This window comes from Prionailurus viverrinus, chromosome C2 (genome assembly GCF_022837055.1).
Source record: "Prionailurus viverrinus isolate Anna chromosome C2, UM_Priviv_1.0, whole genome shotgun sequence".
Taxonomy (NCBI): domain Eukaryota; kingdom Metazoa; phylum Chordata; class Mammalia; order Carnivora; family Felidae; genus Prionailurus; species Prionailurus viverrinus.
This window is the reverse complement of record NC_062569.1, coordinates 6072588-6089716: the sequence shown is the minus strand read 5'-3', so window position 1 is coordinate 6089716 and position 17129 is coordinate 6072588. Positions and strand designations below refer to the sequence as shown.

Sequence of the window (17129 nt, the reverse complement as noted above, 5' to 3'; positions counted from 1 at the left end):
AGGCCATCAAAATAATGAAGCAAAAATTGACAGAATTGAGGGGAGAAATAGACAGTTCTACAACATTAGTTGGACACTTCAGTACCCCATTTGCAATAATAGAAAAACAAGACAGAAGATGAGTAAGGAAACAGAGGATGTGAAGAACACAACAGACCAACGAGATCTAACAGTACGCTCCCCAATGACAGCCATTTATTTACATGTTCTTCTCCAGTGCACATTAGACCTTTCCCAGACCACACGTAAAGCCACAAATTGAATTTCAATAGATTTTAAAAGATAGTTGGGGCGCCTGGGTGGCGCAGTCGGTTAAGCGTCCGACTTCAGCCAGGTCACGATCTCGCGGTCCGTGAGTTCGAGCCCCGCGTCGGGCTCTGGGCTGATGGCTCAGAGCCTGGAGCCTGTTTCCGATGCTGTGTCTCCCTCTCTCTCTGCCCCTCCCCCGTTCATGCTCTGTCTCTCTCTGTCCCAAAAATAAATAAACGTTGAAAAAAAAAAAAGATAGATATCATACAGAGTATCTTCTCTGACAACAATGGGATGAAATTAGAAATCAGGGACAGAGGAAACTGGAAAATTCACTAAACTGTGGGACTCAAACCACACATTTGTAAACAACAAATGGATCAAAGAAGAAACCACAATGGAATTAGAAAATACTTAGAGACAGACAATGAAAGTGAAAATACAACATACCCAACTTATAGGACACAGTGAAAGTGGTGCTAAGGAGAAAATTTATAGCTGTAAGCACATTTAAAAAAAAAGAAAGAAAGATCTGGGGTGCCTGGGTGGCTCAGTTGGTTAAGTGTCTCACTCTTGATTTGGCTCAGCTCATGATCCCAGAGTTGTGGGTCGAGCCCCATGTTGGGCTCCGTTCTGAGCATGGAGCCTGCTTAAGATTCTCTCTCTCTCTCTCTCTCTCTCTCTCTCTCTCTCTCTCTCTCTTTCTGCCCCTCTCCCCAACTTGCTCTTTCTCTCTAAAAATAAACAAGGAAATATGAAAAAATAAGAAAGATCTCAAGTCAACAACCTAACTTTAGAACTTAAGAAAGCAAAAAAAAATTTTTTTAAAGAACTTAAGGAACTAGAAAAACAAACTAAACCCAAAGCTAGATGAAGGAAATAACAAAGATTAGAGCATAAATAGAGAACAGAAAAACAACAGACAAAATCAACTGAACCTAAAAGTTGGTTCTTCAGAAAAATCAACAAGACTGACAAAACTCTAGCTAGATCAACTAAGAAAAAGAGAAGACTCAACTGACTCAAGTCAGACATGAAAATGGGATGTTACTACTGATTCCACGGGGGGGGGGGGGGGGGGGAAGGATTATAAGAGTACTAGGAACAATTCTATCCCCCAAAAATTGAATAACATAGATAAAGTGGACAAATTCCTAGAAACAGGAAACTTACAAGGACAAAATCCCAAGGAAATCTATTCAGGAATAGAAAATCTGAATTGACTTATAACTAGTAAGGAGATTAAATCAGCAGTCAAAAATCTCCCAACAAGGGGCACCTGGGTGGCTCAGCTGGTTAAGCATCTGACTTCGGCCCAGGTCATGATCTCACTATTCGTGAGTTTGAGCCTCATGTCAGGCTCTGTGCTGACAGCTCAGAGCCTGGAGCCTGCTTCAGATTCCATGTTTCCCTCTCTCTCTGCCCCTCTCCCACTCATACTCTGTGTCACTCTCTCTCTCAAAAATAAAGAAACATTAAAAAAAATTATTTTTAATCTCCCAACAAAAAAATGCCCTCCCTGCACCTGATGGTTTCACTGGTGAATTCTACCAAACATTTACAGAATTGAACATTAAAAAAAACCAAACATTTAAAAAAACTGAAGTTTTTTTTTAATGGAGTAGGAGGGAACACTTACTAACTCATTCAAGGAAGCCAGCATTACCCTGATACCAAAGCCAGACAAAGACACCACAAGAAAACTTCAGACCAGTATCTCTTATTAACCTCAATGTAAAAGTCTTCAGCAAAATACTAGCAAATAGAATCCAGCAGCTTAGTGAATGGATCATATACGATGACCAAGTAAGACCTATTCCTAGGATGCAAGGTGGTTCAACATATGAAAAAACTTATCAGTGTAATACACCACATTAATGGAATGAAGGGGGAAAAATCACATGATCATCTCAACTGATACAGAAATAACATTAAACAAACTCAACACACTTTCATGATAAAAACACTAAAAAAACTAGGACTAGGAGGAAACCACCTCAACATGATAAAAGCCACAGATGGAAAACCAGTAGCAAACATCATACTCAATGGTAAATGACTGAAAGCTTTTCCTCGAAGGTCAGGAACAAGGCAACGGGCAAGGATACCTGCTTTCACCATTTCTAGTCAACACAGCGCTGGTAGTTCTAACTAGAGCAATTAGGCAAGAAAAAAAAAAAGGCACCCAAATTGGAAAGGAAGAAGTAAAAGTATCTGTTTGCAGATGATCTGACCTTATATGTAGAAAACCATAAAGGCTCCACAAAAAACTGTTAGAATATATGAATTCAGCAAAGTAGCGGGACACAAAATCAACATGCAAAAATCAGTTGCATTTCTATCCACTAACAGTGAATGATCTGAAAAGGAAATTATGGAAACAATTCCATTTAAGATAGCATCAGACGGGCTCCTGGGTGGCTCAGTCGGTTAAGCAGCCAACTCCAACTTCGGCTCAGGTCATGATCTCGCAGTCCGTGGGTTCGAGCCCCACGTCCAGCTCTGTGCTGACAGCTCAGAGCTTGGAGCCTGTTTCAGATCCTGTGTCTCCCTCTCTCTGACCCTCCCCTGTTCATGCTCTGTCTCTTCCTGTCTCAAAAATAAATACAACGTTAAAAAAAATTAAAAAAAAAAGATAGCATCAGAAAGAATACCTAAAAGTTAATTGAAAAGGTGAAAGACTTGTACAATAAAAAGTACAAAACACTGCTGAAAGAAATTAAAGATGACGTAAATAGAAGGAAACACATTCCTTGCTAATGGATTAGAAGACTTAATACTAAAATGTCAATACCACCCAAAGTGATCTACAGATTCAGTGCAATCCCTACCAAAATACCAAGGATGTGTTTTGCAGAAATAGAAAAACCCATCCCAAAATTCATATGGAACCTCAAGGAACTCCCAATAGCCAAAACAACCCTGAAAAAGAATGAACAGAACTGGAAGAGTCACGCTTCCTGATTTAAAAACTTACTGCAAAGCTATAGTAATCAAAATAATATGGCACTGACATAAAGACAGACATAGAAACAAATGGAATAGAATAAAAAGTCCAGAAATAAACCCTCATATCTATGGTCAAATGATTTTTGACAAGGATGCCAATACCATTCAATGAGGAAAGAACAATCTTTTCAACAAATGATGCTGGGGAAAGTGGATATCCTTATGCAAAAGAATGAAGTTGGACTCTTATCTAACACCATATAAAACATCCTATCAAAGTTAATCAGGGGCACCTGGGTGGCTCAGTCAGTTGACCGTCTGACTCCTGGTTTTGGCTCGGGTCATGGCCTCACAGCTTGTGGGTTCGAGCCCCACTTGCTTGGGATTTTCTGTTTCTCCCCTCTCTCTGCTCCTCCCCCTGACTCATGTGTGCATGCTGACTCTTGCCCACTCAGGTGCAAACTCTCTCTCCCTCTCTCAAAATAAATCAATAAACTTCAAAAGAAAGTTAAAGACCTTTGTCTTTCTGACTTCTTCGACTTAGCATTATACCCTCTAGGTCTACCCATGTTGTTGCAAATGGCAAGATCCATACTTTTTTATGGCTGAGTAATATTCCATTGTGTGTATGTACCATATCTTCTTTATCCATTCATCTATTGATGGACACTTGGGTGCTTCCATATCTTGGCTATCATAAACAATGCTACAATAAGCATATGATTTCCCTCATATGTAGAATTTCAGAAACGAGACACATGAACAAAGAAAATAAGAGACAAATTAAAAACTCTTAAATATGAAGAACTCGTGGTTGCCAAATGGGGGGTGGGGGGATGGGTGAAATAAAGGGAGTTAAGAGTACACTTATAAGTGACAGTAAGTGTCACTGCATCTCTTGGTCTGACTTCATGCCAGAGGGAGTTAACATAATTTCACCGCTTCTAGATCAAGAACTTAATGAGGCACCTATAATGTTACCCAACAGGAAACTATCTGCCTCTTGGGATAGGTATTTTGTTGTGTGAAACGGTCTCAACACTGCAGGATGTCTTAGCATCCCTGACCTGCCAAGTACTGAAAGACAGAAACACAACCCACCCCCTTCACTGGAACATCAAAGATGCTTCCAAACTTTTCTGCATGCCCACTAGGAGAATGGCACGCCCCAAGGTTAGGACTACTGAATGTGAACACAGAACCTGCTCTAAATGCAGTTTACCCTTCCCTACCTCCGAAAACTCAAACGTCTATCTTCCCTTATTTGGCTGGAGTATCAGCCACTCCGAGAGTATAAATTCTATTTTGACTAAAAGGCCTCCACCACTTACTGGCTAGGTGACCTTGAACAAGGTAGCTAAACTTACAAAACTTAGTTTCTTTCTCTTTTTTTAAATTTTTTTTTAAATGTTTATTTAGTTTTGAGATAGAGAGAGACAGAGCGTGAGCGGGGAAGGGGCAGAGGGAGGGGGAGACAAAGAATCCGAGGCAGGCTCCAGGCTCTGAGCTGTCAGCATGGAGCCCTACACGGGGCTTGAACTCATGAACTGGGAGATCGTGACCTGAGCGAAAGTTGGACGCTTAACCCACTGAGCCACCCAGGCGCCCCTATAGAACCTCAGTTTCATCTATGAAACGGGGAGGAGGCTTACTTAAGTCAGGGGAGTTAGCTCTAGCGCGGAAGCAAGAGTTCCTTCCTGAGCTTCCCCCCACCCCCACACGAAATATAAGTCTTGGCTATTTTGGAATATCTTGTACATTAAGATCCCTTGATAGTTTATAGAAGCTAGTTCCAAGAAGCACAAAATTTTATTCAGAGCAAATAAAGCCGACTCACTTAAAAGCAAAAACAAGTATGCTTATTGTGACGAGCATGGAGTAACGTACAGAATTGCTGAATTGTCATACTGCACACCTGAAGCTAATAGAACACTGTATGTTAATTGGACTTCAATTCGAATTTTAATCAAAGGCCTAAATGTAAGACCTGAAACAGTAAGACTCTTAGAATATAGGGCAAACAGTTCACAGCACTGGATTGGACGATGGTTTCTTGGATATGACACCAAAGGCACAGGCAACAATTTAAAAAATGACAGGGGCACCTGGGTGGCTCAGGGAGTTGAGCGTCCGACTCCAGCTCAGGTCATGATCTCAAAGTCCCAATGCCTGAGTCTGAGCTCCGCATCAGACTCTCTGCTGTCAGCACAGGACCCACTTTGAATCCTCTGTCCCCAACTCTCTCTGCCCCTCCCCCCACTCGCACTCTCTCTCACACACGCACACAAATTAACATTTGAAAAACATTTTTTTAATAAAAATGATTTTAAAAATGGCTTCCATGGGCATTTCTCCAAAGAAGATATGTAAATGGCCAATCGGTACATGAAAAGAGGCTCAACATCACTAATTTGCAGGGAGATGCAGATCAAAACTATAAGATACCACCTCACACTCATTAGAATGGCTACTATCAAAAAAACCAGAAAATAACACGTGTTGGAGAGAATGTTAGAGAAATGGGAATCCGGGTGCACTGTTGGGGGGGATGTAAAAATGATATAACCGCTGTGGGAAACAGTATGGCGGTTCCTTCAAAAAATTAAAAATAGGATTAACATATGACCCAGAAATTCCACTTTTGGGTATATACCCCCAACAGAATCAAAAGCAGGGTCTCAAAGAGCTGTCTGTACGCCCTTGTTCATAGCAGCTTTATTCATGATAGCCAAAACGTGGAGGCAACCCAAGTCTCCATCAACGGACGAATGGATTAGCAAAAATGTGGTCTATACATACAATAGAATACTGTTCAGTCTTAAAAGGGAAGGAAATTCTGACATATGCTATGACACGGGTGAAGCCTGAGGACATTGTGCTAAGTGAAATAAGCCAGTCACAAAAAAGACAAATACCATATGATTTTACTTATATGAGGTACTTAGAGTAGTCTAAACTATAAAGGCAGAAAGTAGAATGGTGATTGCCAGGGGCTGGGGTAAGGGGAATGGGAAACTATTGTCTAATGGGAAACTAAATGAGATTTTTAGTTTTGGAAAATGAAAAGAGTTCAAACTTAAAAAAAAAAAAAAAACTACATATATAAACAAAGGGGCACCAGAGTGGCTCAGATAGTTAAGCATCTGACTCTTGATTTTTGACTCAGGTTATGATCTCATGGTTCATGAGTTACAGCCCCAAGTTGGGCTCTGCACTGAGAGCACGAAGCCTGCTTGGGATTCTCTCTCTCTCTTTCTGCCCCACCCCTCCCCCACTCATGCTTTCTCGCTCTCTCAAATTAAATAAATAAACTTAAAAAAAAAACTATGAAAAGAGCTCTGGGGGCATATGGGTGGCTCAGTTGGTTAAGTGTCCAACTCTTAGGCTCAGGTCATGATCTCACAGTTTGTGATCAAGCCCCACGTTGGCTCTGCACTGACAGCATGGAGTCTGCTTGGGATTCTCACTCTCCCTTACTCTCTGCCCCTCCCCTGCTTGCTCGCTCGCTCTCTCAAAATAAATAAACATTAAAAAAAGGAATTCTGGAGATGCAGGGTGGTAATGGTCGTACAACATTATGTATGTGCTTACTATCTCTGAACTGTACCCTTAGAAATAGGTAAGATGGCAAATTTTAGGTGTATTTTACTACAATAAAAAAATTGGGGGGGGGAACAGCTGTCAAGAACATGAAAGACAATTATGGAATGATAAAGTCACAGGAATAAAAGGCACAACATAAGGAATGCCGTCAATGATGCCGTAATAGCGACGTATGGGGACGGATGATAGCTACACTTCTGCTGAGCACAATGTAGACATGTCCAGTCACTAAGTCGTACATGTGAAACTGATGTAACATTGTGTGTCAATTGCACTTGGCTAAAAAAAATTTTTTTTTTTAAATTTTTTTTTCAATGTTTATTTATTTTTGGGACAGAGAGAGACAGAGCATGAACAGGGGAGGGGCAGAGAGAGAGAGGGAGACACAGAATCGGAAACAGGCTCCAGGCTCTGAGCCATCAGCCCAGAGCCTGACGTGGGGCTCGAACTCACAGACCGCAAGATCGTGACCTGGCTGAAGTCGGACACTTAACCGACTGCGCCACCCAGGCGCCCCGGCTAAAAAAAATTTTTAATGGTCATTTATTTCTGAGAGAGAGAGAGAGAGAGAGAGAGAGACACAGAGTGTGAGTGGGGGAGGGGCAGAGAGAGAGGGAGACACAGACCTTGAATCAGGCTCCAGGCTCTGAGCTGTCAGCATAGAGCAGGACGCAGGGCTCGAACCCATGAACTGTGAGATCATGACCTAAGCCGAAGTTGAACGCTTAACTGACTGAGCCACCCAGGCGCCCCACAACTAAAAAAAAAATTTTAAAGAACAGGAAAGACAAGAAAAGATCAAAGAATTCTTCTGAACCACAGACTCTAAAAGGGGGTCTGGACAATCCCATGCAACAAGACTTCCTAGGCAGAGTCCTGGACCAGAGAAGAGAAAAAGCCACCGTGGGTCAGCTGGTGAAACCTGGATGGGATCTGTGAATCGGAGGTTAATGTTGCACAAATGCTGATTTCTAGGCTTGGAGGGTGGTATGCTGGTGGTGTAGGGGACAGTCTCTGTTTGGGAGACGTGCATGCTAGAGCGTTCTGTGGTACTGAAACATCACATCTGCCATTTGCATTCCAAACATTCAGAAGAAAGCTAGAGAGCAGACAGTGGAGCAAACACGGTCATGTATTAACAACAGGGGAATCCGGTGAGGGGCATATGGGAGTTCTTTACACACACCTGGAGGGATCTTGATGAAGGTCTCCTGGGCATGCACATCGGCCTGTTGCATGATCCGTTCTTTCTCTGCAAGAGCTCGTGCACGGCCCTGAATGATATGTCTCTCCAACATTTCAATTTCATCCAGCCGCTGCTTGTAGAGCTCCCGAATCTGACAGGTAGACCATCAAACGCACAGAAATCTGGTGAGATCACAGAGCTTTACTCACCCTCCCCCCAGCATCAGGCTTCCTGGGAAACCCAGAGCAGTCACAGAACTATGGAGACCATCTGGTCCAACCCAACAGGTGTGAAAACTGAGACCCACCGAGGGAAACGTCTTAAAGGTTTCACGGTAAAGTCAGGGAAAGAGCCGAGCCTGAAAGTCCGCTTCCTGCCTTCACGGCTGCCACGCAAACGCGGAAAAGGCACACACACCACCTGGGGTAGACAGAATTGTGCCAGGCAGGTGCCCCTTCAAGGAAGGACCTGCTACCTAGCAGCAGGGAGTGTAAGGAGCAGTCAGCCTCCAGCTGTCAGCCCCTTCACAGTTGACCTCAGCTGCTGGAAAGTGCTCATCTGGGACTCCCTACAAGGGATTCCTCGGCAGCGAGGACCCAAGGCAGATGAGGAAGCAGGTGTGTTCTCATCTGTACAAGGGACTGGGCGTGCTTCCTCAAATCTGGACACGGAATGCCTAGGTTCCGACTGTGGTGTGTGACATAAACACAGGCAGCCCCAAAGGGGTGACTTTTAGCTTCACGATCTCCAGGGAACAATTATTCAGCTATCTGCCCCAGGCCTTTTATTTATACGTGCAGTATGTAACTGTGCGTGTGCATGTAGAGAAATGACGATGAAGAGGTGCTCCAGACATAGGCTGTGTGTGTGTGTGTGTGTGTGTGTGTGTGTGTGTGTGTGTGTGTTTTACGTAAATGCGCGGAAAGCGTGTCCTTCTACCACACTGTCGAACGCACCGACGCAAGGACTCTGCGCTTTCCCAGCGGCATCCCCAGGGCCTCGCCCCCGGCAGGTGCCGGCATTTGTCCAGCGGTTGAGTCCCGTGGGAACCCGCCTTTCTGGGGTTGCGCCCTGGGTCCCCCGCACTGTCCCCCGCCCCGTCCCCGGCGAGCACCGGCAGGGAGCGCGCGGGGCTCCGGGCCGCCTCACCCGCCGAAGCTCGTCCACGAATTCCTCGTGGCGCGCATCCTGGCTGCCGCGGGCCTTGATCAAGTTCGCGCTCAGGTCCTCGCCGATCACCTCGCTGGTGTACAAGCTGCGGAAGAGGCCGGTGAGCAAGTGCGAGATGTCTTGGGTGCGCAGCGAGGTGGGGCGCAGACGCAGCAGTGGCGGCTCGGGGAGCGGCCGGAGCGCGGCGGGCCCGGCGCGGCGGGCCTGGCCCCCAAAGCCGTAGTGAGAGGCTTCGGAGCAGGCGACCGAGGACAGACGGGTGGACTCGCTGGGGCTGCGGACCCGGGACTGACGCGAGGGGGGCGTCCACGGCGCGCCCCCGAACGCGCAGGACCCGGACTCTGCAGACAGCCGGTCCCCTGCTCTCCCCGTCTCCATGGCTACTGAGACGCCGCTCACGCCTTGCCGCCCTTCCGCTTCCGGCCGCGCCTCTTCCGCTTTGCCTCCCTCTTCGGCGGCGCCTTCGGTGTCGTCACCGTTGTAAATATTCGCATCTTCTCTGTCGACCCTGTTAAAGTGAGCTTCGCGTGAGGCACCTGTGGAAACCCAGTTCGCTGGCGCAGCCGGGTCGGTCTGGATGCAAAGCCTGGTTCCTAACTACCTCTCTTCGTCCGTTCATTCTCTGATTTCTTAAGCAATTATTAATTCGCTCATTTAATATTTATGGTATAAAGACTGTATTTCAAGTCTGTGCTGGGAGCTGAAAATACCAAAGGAAGTAAGATGCTACTTCTGCCCTCAGTCGTGTGTGTGTGTGTGTGTGTGTGTGTGTGTGTGTGAGAGAGAGAGAGAGAGAGAGAGAGAGAGAGAGAGAGAGAGACGTGGAGACCAGCGTGATGAGCAGGGAGGGAACTAGAAAACAGTGCTAGCTTTTAGTGGGTTAAGCCCAAGGTGGCGATAAGTGTTGGTTATCAGGGAACCACAAAGTGACAGGACCTCATCATTCTGCGGACGGAGCGTAAACAGTGGCTTTTTGGACGAAGTGAAGACCGGGCAGAGATTTTTTTAAATCACCATCATTAGTCATCAGGGAAGTGGAAATTAAAACCACAGCGTGATACCGCTAACACTTAGTACAATGTCAGGAAGTTAAATAAATGTACCAAATGAGTTCTGGTGAAGATGTGGGGAAACTCAAAATCTCGTGTTGCCATGGGAATACAAACTAGTACAGCAACTCTGGAAAACGGTGTGGCAGTTTCTTAGAATGTTACACATACAGGAGGCCCACTCCTAGGTATTTTCCGGAGGGAAATGAAAACCTAGGGGCACACAAAACCCTGTACACAAACGTTTATGGCGGCTTTGTTCACCATCTCCTGGAAAAAAAACCCCAAATGTCCTATCCACTGGCCAAAGGATAAATTGGGGTGCATCTATACAACAAACGCTCTCAGCAATAAAGAGGAAACAGACTACTGATAAAACAGCAGGGATGAATATCAAATGCATTACGCTAGGTAGAAAAACCCATCCTCAAAAGGCTGTATACCAAATGGTTTCATTTTTAGGACCTTCTGAAAAGTACAAAACAGAAAACAGATCAGTGGTTGCCAGAAGCGGGTCATGGAAAGTAGTGTTGGCTCTAAAGGAGGCTGAGGAAATTCCTTGGGGTGAGGGAACTGTTCTTTATCGCGGTGGTGGTTACACAACTGTATGGCTTTGTCAAACCTCGCAGGACTATAAAGGATAAATCTTATTGTATACAAATTACGCTCCAGTTTTTTAAAAAGTGAAGGAAAAAAAAAAAAGGAGGAGTAGGAATAAGCCAGGAGAGGAGGAAAAAAGGGGCACTCTGGGCGGAGGGAACCCATGGTACAAAAGCCAGGCAAGAGCACTGCATGTGGGGTGAAAAATGTCAGCAGTTCAGGAGTGGAAGTTAGAGTTTGAGCGGGACGAATGAAGCTGAGCGGCGAGGGCCAGATCATAAGCAGGTTTGTAGGCAACATTAGAGAATTTAAACTTCATTCTGAGCACAGAAGGGCCATCAAGGGTCTTCAGGTGGGGGTGTCATGATGAGTTCTGTGTTTACTGAGAGCGCTCCGGTTGCTGTGAAAGAACAGACTGGAGGGAGGCAAGAGGCATCAAGGTGATGGGTTAGGAAAGTAATGCAGAGGTTAGGAAGCAGGCGGATTGGGAGTTTAGGGTAGGGGAGAGGAATGGATTGGAGACATGTGAACGGGGGAATTCACAAGACCTGCCGGTGGAAAATGGGAGTACGAGAGAAGAGGGGCCCAGAATGACTCCCCAATAACCTGTGTGTGCAACCAGTGGGGGGGATCATCTCCACTGAAAGGGGGGAGAGGACCACGCTTGTCTAGGACAGCCACTTGAGATCACACAGACTGCCATCATTAGCACACGATGGCTTCTGCTCACAGCTGATACAATTCGCTGCTTTTTCCTCCTGGGGTGAGCCTGTGGGCCTTCACAGATGAAACCCGCTCCCTGAGATGAGCCCCAGGGTGCTTGCCCACGGACCTGGGCCACTTCTGCTTCTCTTGGGTGGGCCTGGCTCCCTTATCTGCCCTGTTCAGTACCTTTCCCGTCCTCAGAGGAGACCCTGCTGTGAATCTCCCCCAGCATCTTTCTCCGCAGCGTGAGGGACCAAAGAGACCTGTCCCATGCCCACCCTCCAGGTACCTGGGGCCGCAGAATTATGTGCTGAAACATCCTAAGCCCATTGACGGGGCCTCCAGTGCAGGATATATATATACATATATATATATATATATATATGTATATATATATATATATATATATAATCTCCATATATATGTATCCATACACACACACACAATTTTTTTTTTTTTAAGTAGACTTCACGCCCAGTGCAGAGCCCAGTGGCCAGGCTTGAACTCACCACCCTGAGACCAAGACCTGAGCTGAGATCAAGAGTTGGACACGTAACCAACTGAGCCACCCAGGCACCACCACAGGCTTCTTTTTCAAAGCCTTCCTCCCGTTGCTGACTGGTGTGTGCCCCGAGGAGCAGGTTTGGTGGGAAGTGGAAGTGGACCGAGCTTGGGCAAGTGGGCTGGTTCGCCCAGGTATCCACGTGCACGCGAGGCCCCCGGTGGTGCAGGAAGGCGCTGTGGGTGGGAAGAGAAGCGGAACAGTCTGGGGGGCCTCCACTGCTCTGGTGTTAGGAGCGGGCCAGCCCAAACCCCACGGTCTTGTTGGTTAGAAGCAGTTCCTGTGGAAGCTCCCTGGTCCCCTTCCCTGTCTTGGGGAAGGACAGGACAGTGGATTCTTGCCATCACTTTTGGCCTCTCGGTGCTGCCCCCAGACAGCCTCAGAGAAGCTCCCAGGGCCTCTGCCCCAGCCTGGGAGCGGTCTCCCCTTTTTCTGTGACCCCTCCCGCCCTCTGGCTTCAGCCCCTCTGCTCTGTCCAGGCTGAGGTCCCCGGCAACCTTCCGGCTCCTCCAGTGGCAGCGGCCACGCCTCCGTCTATCTTCTACCTTTCAGCAATATAGGCCACTGCCTCTTCCACTCCTGCCTTGCTTCCCCCTCCTCTGTGTTTCCCCCATATCCACCCCTGTCTCCCTCTGGGACTGGTCTCCCTCTGCCTGAGAAGCTGGATTCATCCCTGATTCTGCCTCCAGCATTCGACTTCTGTTTGCCCCCTGACTGAACCAATTAAGGAAGTGGTTCAGACCCGGCCCCGGAAGAAACAAGGGGGCCGGGGCCCTCGCTGGCACCACTCTCCGGCCTCCTCCCCTAGGCAGACCTCTTATCACAAAGAGAATCCCTTGAGCTGCCTTCTTCACTTTTTCACAATCTGTTCTGCTGACCAGAACTTTTGTTTCTTTTAAACAAATGCAGGCCCACTCACTGTATGAAACTATCTTTTTTTTCAATATATGAAGTTTATTGTCAAATTGGTTTCCATACAACACCCAGTGCTCGTCCCAAAAGGTGCCCTCCTCAATACCCATCACCCGCCCTCCCCTCCCTCCCACCCCCCATCCACCCTCAGTTTGTTCTCAGTTTTTAAGAGTCTCTTATGCTTTGGCTCTCTCCCACTCTAACCTCTTTTCTTTTTTTTCTTCCCCTTCCCCATGGGTTTCTGTTAAGTTTCTCAGGATCCACATAAGAGTGAAAACATATGGTATCTGTCTTTCTCTGTATGGCTTTGTATGAAAATATCTTAAATTATTCAATCAGGTGCCCCCTAATGAACTTCACCTTGTACAATGTTTTCGTTTTGTTTTGTTTTTGAAATATATTTATTTATTTTGAGAGAGAGAGAGCGTCCGCGCGCACACGAGCACAAGTGGGGGAGGAACAGAGAGAGATGGGGAGGGAGAAAGTCCCAAGGAGGCTCCGCACTGTCAGCACGGAGCCCGATGGAGGGCTCGATCTCATGAACCGTGAGATCACGACCTGAGCCGAAATCAAGAGTCAGATGCTCAACCGACTGAGCCACCCAGGCGCCCTTCACCTTGTACAATGTTTTTGTATGTAATATACAGATAATATCACAGAGTTAGATAATAATATAATATCACGGAACTAGAATTGCGTAGCCAAAGGGTGTGTCCTCGTTAATATTTGAGAAGCTGCCAAACTGGCCTCCAGAAAGATGATCCCAGAGCAGATCTCCACCAGCATTATGAGATGCTGGTGAGATGCCGGTGAGAGCTGATGGACGTTTTCAACATGTTTTCAACCACATTCCAGATTTTATTCCCAGCCTGCACCCGCCTCCAAAACTCCAGATTTGTACATCCATCATGTCCTTGATATGTTGCCTTGGCCATCTGAAGGTATCTCAAACTCAGTATGTCCAGAGTAGAGCCCCTCCTCCTCCTCAGTCTTCTCCATTTCGGGTTTTGGGAGCTGCCTCCTTCCCCGGCCCAGCCAGAAGCTTGGAGTCATCCTTGACTCCTCTCTTGACCATACTGGCCCCACTGGTAATTCTTGCTGGCTCTCCCATTAGACTGTATGTATCCAGAGTCCTACCGCCAAGGTCTGGACCACCATCTCCATCACCTGAATTACTGCGAGAGCCTCCTCACCCGGCTCCCTGCTTCACCCCTTGTGCCTCCATGATACTCCTCCCTGCAGCCAGAGTGATTCTTTGAAAACACGGGTGGGATCATGTCCCTCTTTGACCTGAAACCTTCCAAGTGCTCTCCATTTCTCCCAGTGTAAAAGTGGAAGCCCTTAGAAGGCCCAGCAGAACCTGGTCCCCATTACCTCTCGCCTCCTCTCATTATCTCTCTCCCTCTGCCCCAGTCACACTGGATTCCTTGCCGGTCCCCCAACACACCAGCCACACACCTGCCTCGGCCTCGACACTTCCTGTCCCCTCTGCCCAGAATCCTCTTTCCCAGATATCCCCGAAAGGCTCTCCTACATGTCTTTGCTCAAATGTCACTTGCCTTGTAAGATCCAGCCCATTTAAAATCGAACCCTCTCCCTTCCAGAATTCCCTCACCTTACACACCTTGTAATATACAACTCACTTCTTATGTGTATTATAGCGTCTCTTTTTGTCCTACTAGAAGTTAAGCTCCACGAGGACAGGGGTTTGGAGTATATTTTGTTCACTGACGATTCCCAAGCCTCTAGAACTGGGCCTGGTAGGTGCCCAATAAATGTTTGTTGAACAAATGAAATAGCAGAGCAGGGTCCTCTCCAGTTCACGGACGTAAGTGTGCTCCTCCCTCACAGGGGGGGTCTGAGGGCCAGTCTCCTGAGTATTTCCCCACGCCTGTGGGGTGGTATAGGGTTGGGGCAAGCATTGAGACCTGGTCCACAGTGAAAGAAACATCACAGTTATGTTCACAAACAAATACACAATGAAAATGTCACAAATATAATTATGGAAAAGTAACCCAGGTCGTCCCATATCATCCTGGGATGACCAATGGGCCCTGACACCCTGTGGTCCATCCCAGCATCCTGGATCCCTGCACGGTCAGTACTGTCTTCCTGGCATGATCTGAGCACCCGCACTTGCCATAGCCGCTTCCTTGGGAGAGGCCGCCTTCACCTTTCCTCCCAGTGCGTCCGGATTTGGGTCCGGGACCCTCTGGAGTGGGGCTCAGATGGGGTTTTCCAGGCCTCGCAAGCATCAGGGCACGCCCTTAGACCAAGAGCCTGAGGCTGGGCTCTGTGACCACCAGGCTCAGTAGAGGGGGCCAGGTAGGGGACAGCCGCGGGGAGAGAGGATTCCAGTCTATGTCTGTCCAGCAGGCACTTACTTGTACCAGGTAGGGGACATCTGTCATTTCAGTGGACTCCAAGGGAAACTGCAGCTCCTGACTGTGGAGCTCACAGAAATGAAGGGATTGCTCAAAGTGTCACAACAGGAAGCCACGCAGCTGATTTAAAGAGCCCCTCATCCCTGTGCCCTGGGACAGGGGCTTCAAAGACCAGGAAGGGCGGAATAAACCACCGCACCTACTCAAAGTTGCCTAGGTTTGCATTTCTGGGGAATGGGGTGGGCGGGGCCAGTCCTGAAGCACAGAGGAGCCCGACAGTCCCGAAAGTTGACATTCAGGTTTGATCCTCTCCCTCCCCAGGCCTCTAGAATGAATAGTGGTGGCACGGCCTGGGAAGTGACTGGAAGTAGGCACGACCCTAATACTAGGTCTCACTAGGTGTCCCCTGTCTGCAGTCATCCCAGAAGCCCCCTTCTCCTGCACCCCTCCCCACCCCTACACACACTGAAGACAGGATAGTCCACTGAGGTGGCAAGATGCCTGAAACGCCACCACAGGACAACATGGTTGGCCATGCACGGCCCCTCTCTGCACACTGAGCTTGCCAGAAGTCCTGTGAGTCACCAGGATCTCAGGGCATCTTGCAGAGGTAACTGAGAGCTGGGTTTCGGGGAGGGTAATTCAGGCGCCAGGGCAGGGCTGGGCCCACAGAGGGCCCTGCTTGTTTAGGGCAGAGGTTTGTGGTTGGGCACAAAGCCTCATGCTAGGCCCTCCAGGCTCCCTCCCCTCCAAAGACGAATAGATATACTCCCCGCACAGGCAGGCAGAGTGCCTCCCAGCCTGTGAGAGAGGGAGGGGCCGACAGGGGAGGTGAGGACAGTACCCCGGGAGTGTAGAGTGACCCACAGGTCAGGGCGGCATCCTGGTTGCTCTGAGCAGGGCGTCGCCCAGCCCTCTTTTCTGGCAGAACCTGGTTGCCTGCGCCAACTCTGAGTCAGCCATGCCTAATAATCTCAGGCCAGGGAGGAGGCTTCAGCTCCTCTGCTTGGGGCCAGATGCCAGACGAGGGCCTGAGTGGGGTGGGTCTGGGGTACATAAAGGAAGAGCCTGGCTGCAGCGCCCCCCCCACCCCCAGGCACCTGGGCAGAGGGAGAGGCAAAGGTCCTAAATAACGCTCTAGTTTGGAGCCTGGGGCTCAGAGCTGGGAGGTGACGTGAATCAATAGGAATGATGCTTGAGATGAAACCAAGGCAACTGCTGGTGTCAGAATTTCAGCAGGTCTCTGCCTGGAAAGAGGAACAGGGCTTGAGGAGGCCTGACTTGCTGAGTAGAGGGCATTGTGGGCCCCCTGGGAAAGTCAGTGTTCCCCAAAGGGCAGGCCTGGGGACGTGCGTTCTAGCCTAGAATTGAGAGGGAGAGACAGATGTGAGGGCAGAGAACGGACCCCCCTCATCCACCCTGCCCCCAGGCGGGGGCTCCAAAGTGAGGCCTGCCGGTGTGGACTTGCTCATCCCAGACTGGAAGGGAAACCAAGGAGGGCTCTGACAGGCCTGCCAGGGGCAGGGGCGGGCAGCGCTCCTACTGAAGGACAGAACCACTGAACTCAGTGCCAGATAAAGGACTAGACCTTCTCTATGTGCAGGAGGCCCAGGCGGGGAGGGGGCTCTCCAAAGTCTGGAAGTTCCGACCCAGTCTCAGCCGTCAGAACAGGAAGATCTGCCCTCTGGCTTACACCCCTCCCTGAGGTATTCAAGGCCACCTAGGCCCGGTTGGCTGGGAAGAGGAAGGATTGAGGTGAG

At 48.3% G+C, this 17129-nt stretch overlaps 1 protein-coding gene across 3 annotated transcripts in view; it reads right to left on the bottom strand.

The window, feature by feature from the left end:
• Positions 1–9536, bottom strand: part of DLEC1 (DLEC1 cilia and flagella associated protein) — a 91607-nt gene extending 82071 nt beyond the window's left edge. For 2 of the 3 annotated variants that reach the window (XM_047874620.1, XM_047874621.1), the window contains exons 1-2: positions 9137–9536; positions 7988–8138 (exon numbers count right to left, since the gene is read on the bottom strand). In XM_047874620.1, coding sequence (XP_047730576.1) covers positions 7988–8138; positions 9137–9535 — 550 coding nt within the window. In that variant the 5' untranslated portion in view covers position 9536. Of the gene's footprint in view, positions 1–7987; positions 8139–8294; positions 8770–9136 lie in introns of those variants that run through there. The other variant, XM_047874622.1, reaches the window with a different exon arrangement.
• Between the last annotated feature and the right edge of the window lie 7593 nt (positions 9537–17129).